Source organism: Dendrobium catenatum, unplaced genomic scaffold, assembly GCF_001605985.2.
Source record: "Dendrobium catenatum unplaced genomic scaffold, ASM160598v2 fragScaff_scaffold_1338, whole genome shotgun sequence".
NCBI classification, from domain to species: domain Eukaryota; kingdom Viridiplantae; phylum Streptophyta; class Magnoliopsida; order Asparagales; family Orchidaceae; genus Dendrobium; species Dendrobium catenatum.
In genome coordinates this window covers 317,817-324,660 of record NW_021319800.1, presented here as the reverse complement: position 1 = coordinate 324,660, position 6,844 = coordinate 317,817, and the positions used below count along the sequence as shown (strand labels likewise).

General features: G+C 33.4%; 1 protein-coding gene across 4 annotated transcripts; it reads left to right on the top strand.

Annotated features, from left to right (window-relative positions):
- The first annotated feature begins 1,090 nt into the window (after positions 1-1,090).
- On the top strand, positions 1,091-4,786 carry LOC110097679. Of its 4 annotated transcripts, none has more exons than XM_028699546.1 (7): positions 1,091-1,256; positions 2,515-2,709; positions 2,964-3,114; positions 3,236-3,363; positions 3,945-4,007; positions 4,139-4,207; positions 4,523-4,786. In XM_028699546.1, exons 1-7 carry the CDS (start codon positions 1,185-1,187, stop codon positions 4,574-4,576), a joined length of 732 nt encoding a protein of 243 aa, XP_028555379.1. In that variant the 5' UTR covers positions 1,091-1,184; the 3' UTR covers positions 4,577-4,786. The 4 variants fall into 4 exon arrangements, with proteins under 4 accessions (XP_028555379.1, XP_028555378.1, XP_020679848.1 ...); XM_028699545.1 differs by having other exon boundaries at positions 1,092-1,256; positions 4,505-4,786; XM_020824189.2 differs by having other exon boundaries at positions 1,102-1,407; positions 4,505-4,786.
- The last annotated feature ends 2,058 nt before the right edge of the window (positions 4,787-6,844 follow it).

The window sequence follows — 6,844 nt, the reverse complement described above, 5'->3', positions numbered from 1 at the left end:
AAATCTCAAGTCAAAGTTTAGCGGGTGAGCAGTACGACGTCAATATTGACGTCAGACTGTTCATCTATGCGAAAAAATTAGGATACAGGATTTGTTGAAATGCAGAAAAGAGGAGAAAAGCATGAAAAAGAGGAGAAAATGGTTACCTTTGTAGGAAACATGCAAAAGAAGAGAGAAATTGTCATTCGATTGGAGATAAATGACTGCATTTTGAAGTTTTGTTGCATTTTGGAGTGTAAAATGAGTTTTTCGGTTGGAGATGCCCTAATTATGTGCAATATGTTGAGAGCTGAAATTTAAAAAAAAAAAATTAGTTCAATTTTTTTTATTAAGGACACAGTTTCAAACGACGAACTTTTATTAGGTCAGGACACCTGACGTAGCTCTACATCCGGACGCCAATAAAATAGCGCCACATCTCTTACTCTTTACCGCGCGGCCCGATGACCCGGACCCGGTATTAATGTATTGGCTGATTTGTGCAGACCGAGGTATTGCTCGGCAATAACAAGAAATACCATTTTGTCAAAACCAATACCTAGCAATACCCTGGTTTTGTTAGGTATTGCTCGGTATTGTTAGATATTGTTCGGTGTTGGTCTTGAAAGAGCGGTATTTCTTGTTATTGCCAGCAATACTTAGCAATACCGAGCAATACACAAACATAGAAATACGGGTTCCGGTCCGGGTCGGGTCGTCGGGCCGCACGGTAAAGAGTAAGAGCATGTGGCGACATGTTATTGACGTCCGGATGTAGAGTTAGGTCAGGTGTCCTGATTAGAAAAGTTCTCAAACGACAGCCTTAGTTTTTAAGCTTTTATTTTGGGTATATTTTATCTCACGTATAAATATAAATAAAATAGTATTCAGATGCATCTTAAATAAAATAAAATAAAAAATAAAAAAGTGATTCCTGCCCCTGAAGTAAGAAGTATTCAAACCTATAAAAGCTGTTTAAGCAGTTAGGTTTAAAAATTCGAGCGGAGTCGAGCCGGGCCGACCGAGCCGAGCCAAGCCGAGATTCGAAATTTTTACGCAATTTAATAATTTTGGAGGACCGATGGAGAAATAAAAAGAAAGGACTGTGGCCTCACTCGGCGGTTGGGGAGCATTTAGTTTGCTGCTTTGCTCTCTTTCGTCTTGCTCGTGCGTTCCTTCTCTTCTCAGCTTTTTCTTCGAAGTTGATGCGAGCTCTGCTTCACTGGCAGCCTTCAAAAACTGAAGAAATTCTCTTCTTTGACCTCCTTCCAGTATTGGTAGAGACTGATCCAAGTTTGAAGTTTCTCTCGCGATCTTTCATGGCGAAAAATCACGACTTTCCAATTTCATTTGCTTAGATTGTGGCTACATTCTTCTTTGGGTTGTTTTTATCGATCTTATCAGTTCTTGGATCTAAAAATTTGAAAGGTAATGTATTGCCCTTATTAGGTAAATTTACCTCATCAAAATGCTTTTTTAGAAATTCAGCAATTAACTTATTTTTTATTTTTTATCCAATTTTCCGGATCTTGAATTTGATCGCGATTTACGATTTTCTTGCTGGGATAGGATTATGATCTGGAAATTGGAATTTGCATTTCAATGTTAATGTTGTTCGTTACCAAAAGCCCTGACATCTTTACCTTATTTTTTTAAAAAATTAATACTTTTAAAGATTTGTGCATTTGATTTTCAGCTTGTTTTTAAGATGCTTAGTTTTCAAGAATATGCTGCCTTCAAAGTAAGCAAGATTGAGATCTTTATTCGTTTTAGCTACATTTTCTTTGCCATGCCGCTTTCGATTTGTTTATCTTTTTACAGTTTTTGGGCGGGTTTAGAACAATTTTATTAAGTAATTCATGAATTGATTTCATCTGAACAGATTAAGCTGGCAAGCTAAAAAAATCAAAACAATGATGGGTATCTGATGATTCCAAAATTTTCTTTCTTTCTTTATTTATTTGCCGTTCTTGATTCAAATTCTATTGATAGCATTGCGCCTTTTTAATAATTTATATTTATTATTGACTTGTTAGCTTTCATCCCGCTAATTAATGTGACAAGTTTGCCTTTTTTTTGCTGTAAAAGAAGGTTTTCCTTATTATTTAGTTAATCTCTTCCATGATGAAAGCAAATCGCTGTCCTGATGTTTGGTGTGTTTGCACTCAGAGACTATAAAACAGATAATTATTTGTGGTAGGCCCTGATGTGATTAAAACTCTCATCTTCTCCTTCTATTATTTGTGTTTTGCGAAATAATCGGCTTTGGCCAGATTCTCTATTGTACTTCTTATTTTGCCTAACTCCATTAGATCTTAATCAGTAAGTTCCTGTCTTGTAACTTAAGATTTAAGATAAAGATTTGAGCTTGAGATTATGATTACAAAAGTTTTTATATTTTAATCAGAAAGTTTCTGTCTTGCTGTACCAATCATCAAAGTATTTTTATTGGAATGATTGGTAAATGAGCGAGATATTTGCCTGATTTCTTTTGATCTGTTCTGATAATTCCAAGCTTTTTCTGTTTGTTTGTAGATGATGATTGAGGCAGAACTGTGTTCATCTCGTGTTCTATCTCCTTCTCGAGAAGAAAGTGGAGATGAAGAGCTCTCTGTGCTTCCAAGACACACGAAAGTAATTGTAACTGGAAACAATAGAACTAAGTCTGTTTTGGTTGGCTTGCAAGGTGTTGTCAAGAAGGCCGTAGGCCTCGGTGGTTGGCACTGGCTGGTACTGTGTTATCTTATTCTTTCAATATATTATATTTTCTCTTTGATCCTATTTTTAATGATCCTCTTCCCAAATCCTTGATATTTTTTCCTTTGGTATCAGCCCTTAAGTGAATTTTACCCTTTTGTGCAGTTCTTATTTCCTTGGAGTGCTCTAGATCGTATAGAATTGTAGAATAATTTTTTAAAAATATATTTTTTAGTTATTCTTTGATTATTTCTAGGAGTTGAAAATCAATATTGGCGTTCTTACAGGTCCTTAAAAATGGTGTGGAAGTGAAGCTGCAAAGGAATGCGCTGAGTGTACTGGAAGCTCCAACGGGCAATGAAGAGGATGATGATGAAATGGATTGTGATAACTCTTTCTGCAGCAGCTCTGACATGGGAGATAAAGATGGTGATTATCGTAAGTTATATTGTATAATTATGTAATCTTTTAGTCTATTTTTCTCTATGCGCAAGAAATGAAAATGCTGATCTTCTCAATCTCACAGTTATAATTAATTGCCAAAACCATTCTTTTACAGCTAGCATTGAGTTTCACAAGCCAACAAAGCCCAGGGTAAGACACACAAGGCCTTGGACCTCCTCAGCCAAATCAACCAACCGTAGCAGTTTTAGAGATTTGCAAGCCAATAGCCACAAGCCTCACTTGGTAAATCAATGTGAAATCCTCTCTCATTTGTCTTTCTATTAGTTTACATTTCTTGGAGATTAAGGCTTCATTTGAGATAATTTTTTTTACTGCTTCTTGAAGTAGTTTTTTAGTAAAAAAAATTAATTTTTATACTAAAAAACTGCTTCAAAAATCAGGAAAAAAGCTGTCCCAGCCTATGGCTTTGTTTGCGATGACTTTCTTACTGCTTTTTAAATCAATTTTTTTGAAAGTCATCCCAAACCAAGCCTAAGATAGATCACCATCTCTTCCATTACAAAATAAAACTCCAATTGCCCCATTTCCCCATTCATTTTCATAATCTTTCTCTATTATTGGCCTCTAATGAATCATTATTGTTTTAAAACACACTTAATTTTCAGCTTATCAGAAAGAACTATTTGCAGTCCTGATATTTTCTAGCTAAAACTTTCCTGTTTTTCTTTTTCAAGTAATAAAACATCAAATCATAAAAGTGGAACCTTGAATTCCTGGTAGCAATGTAATAATATCGGTGCTGCTGTGTGGCCCTCTTTTCTTCAACCTTGTTGTTACTTGGTTGCTCCAAAATTATCTTGCAGAGGGTAAATCTGGCAAAGCTGGGGACAGCGACGTTATGGAGATACTGGAAACACTTCAATCTTGTGAGCAAAACTTTGCCTAATGCCTACCAACCTGTCTTTTTAACAATCTACTTAAGTCTTTTTATTTATAAATCTCTGAATCTTTGCTATGCTGGTAGATTTAAGTTTTAATTATTATGTACTATTTTTAGGTGAGTATCAATCCAAATCCATCCAAGCAGCAGCTTATTAGTGGGGTACAGCATCATTTCCTCTCACAGGTAAGACTACTAATCATTTTACATTTGTACTAAATAATTTATCATTTTCGTGAAATTATTAAGTGCAGACACCGATCGCCGTCCAGAGCTCAATGAAAATGCGCCATGTCACTCATATTCGGTACTGCGGCTCGGTACTGCCCAGTACCGAGCCGAGCTCAGAGCTCTCAGTACTGGATGACGTAGCTGCATATTATTGGCCTCTGGATGATAAGTTGTGTCCGGTGTCTCAACGTAATAATCTCTCATCATTTGTCCCCTCTCCCCTTACTCCATTTTTTCTCTAATTCCCAAAAGCAAGTGGACGAGATGCAGGTGATTGTGGGCTTCATCCACACAGCGAAGAGACTGAAATCTCCCTACGCTTAATTCCTTCTCCTTGTGATGAAATCAGAGAGAAAGGAAATTGAAGTGTAAGAGCTTTATTGTGGCTGCTTAATTTACTAACCAGGTGGTACTTTGTGCAGTAGGATTATGGACTTATTGTAATATATTTATTAATAACATTTAGGTAGGAGAGAGCATGAGCATTTTGATTTGTGCTCTTTGAAGTTTTTATTTATTTATTTATTTCTTCCAGTGTTTTGCCCAATTTTCCTTTTCTCTGATTTTTAAATTTTTTTCTTAATTTTCCATCATAAAATTTGATTTGGAGTTATTTTGGGGAAAACAATTTATGTTATATTAGGGAGAACTTTTCTATTCATTTCTACATCAGCATTTTAGTAAAAAAATAAAATAAAATAAAAAGTTTACTTAAGAAAGCTTTCTCAATTGAAGTCTAAGGCTTCCCTTGGGGAACAATTATTACGTCCTCGGACGTCCGGTCGGAGGTCAAATCGCGTCAAAAAATGAGAAATACCGAGCAATATTAAATAATAATGAGGAATACTATCACGTGAAGACTAAATATTGAGCTATAACGAGAAATATCGAGTTATACAAAAGGTATATCTGAGTTTTTTCTAGAAAAATTCGGTATTGCTCGGTATAGCTCGGTAGAACTCAGTATTGGTCTTCATAGAATGGTATTCCTTGTTATTATCAAATAATATGTAGCAATACCGAGCAAATATTGAGTTTTTTAGCGGGATTTTATCTCCGACCGGATGTTCCTCTACGTCCTTACATCGGACCTAATAAAAGTTCTCCCTTTGGACATCATTTTTTTATTGCTGCAAGTAATAATGAATGTCCCAAATTAAAGCTTAAGTTTTTTGGGTTTTATTATAAAATTTGAAAAAAAAATTATTCAAATGAAATCAAATCTATGAGTATTCTAATTTAAAAAAAAGTTCTGTCGTAAAAATATTTGAAAAAGTGAAAAATAGTAATAACATAATAATCAAAATACAATTTATTTGATATCTAAAAATCAATTAAAATCTATGAGTATTCTAATTAAAAAAAAGTTGTGTCGTAAAAATATTTGAAAAAATGAAAAATAGTAATAACAAAATAATCAAAATACAATTGATTTGATATCTAAAAATCAATTCAGCTAGAAAATTATTTCAACTAGATTCTTATGAATATAAAAAAAGTCTAATTAGTCTCCAAAGAGATAATTGAATTAAATTATGTATATATATATCAGAAGAAAATATATGTGACAGCTAATAAAAAAATATTTATTTATTATATATATATATTTGTCAGCATTAAATAGTAGAAAGTAAATTAAAAAAAAAGCATTATTAGCAAGTTAAATATAAAGGCTAATGACATTTGTATCAACCCTATAAATATTGTGTTTATGATTATGATTAAAAAAAATAAAAAAAAGCCGAAAAAAAAAAAAAAAAAAAAAATCATATTTAAATTTAGTGGCAATTATATTTAGTTAGCAACACTATTCTTCAGTGGAACTTTTATTTGCTCAGGTGGACATACGTAGAGCTACGTTCGGCCGATATTAAGTCGCAGGCATAAAATGAGAAATATTGAGCAAATATCGAGCAATACCAACAATAATTAGAAATATCATTATGTGAAGACAAAATACCGAGTTTTTTCTAGAAATCTGGTATTTTTTGGGATTACTCGGTATTGCTCGGTTTTACTCGATATTAATCTTCACAGAGCGGTATTCCTCGTTATTACCAACCAATACCTAACAATATTGACCAAATTCCCAGCAAAAACCGAGTAATAATGGTCAGTGGACGTAATAAAAGTTCTCTTCAGTGATACCAAAAATATAAAAATTATATGAGATCCTTATTAGGCAATCTGAAAATTTGTTGAGAAATATTTAACTTGTAATGCATGTAATTTCAAAAAAAGGTTTTCACTTTTTTTTTTAATTGCGAAATTTACTTAAAAAATTATCTCAAATAAAATTACTTACAAAGAGGGATAATCTTTTATGTTTTTGAACTATTTTTTGGAGTAAAAAAGTGTTTGAAATTGATTTAATTTTTTTTTAATTCCAATCTGATTTTAACTCATGATTGAACCTTATTCAAACCTAGGCTTTTATACAATTCAAATTAAAAATCAAACTTAATTAGAACCAAGTTTTGTTTGAACCCATATTGCTCGAGTTGTTCTCCTTTATGGGAGAGATTATATTAGGTGCGGAGTGCGGACATGGAGAATCGTCCGCACAAGCATTGGGTACGTAGCGGTACCCGT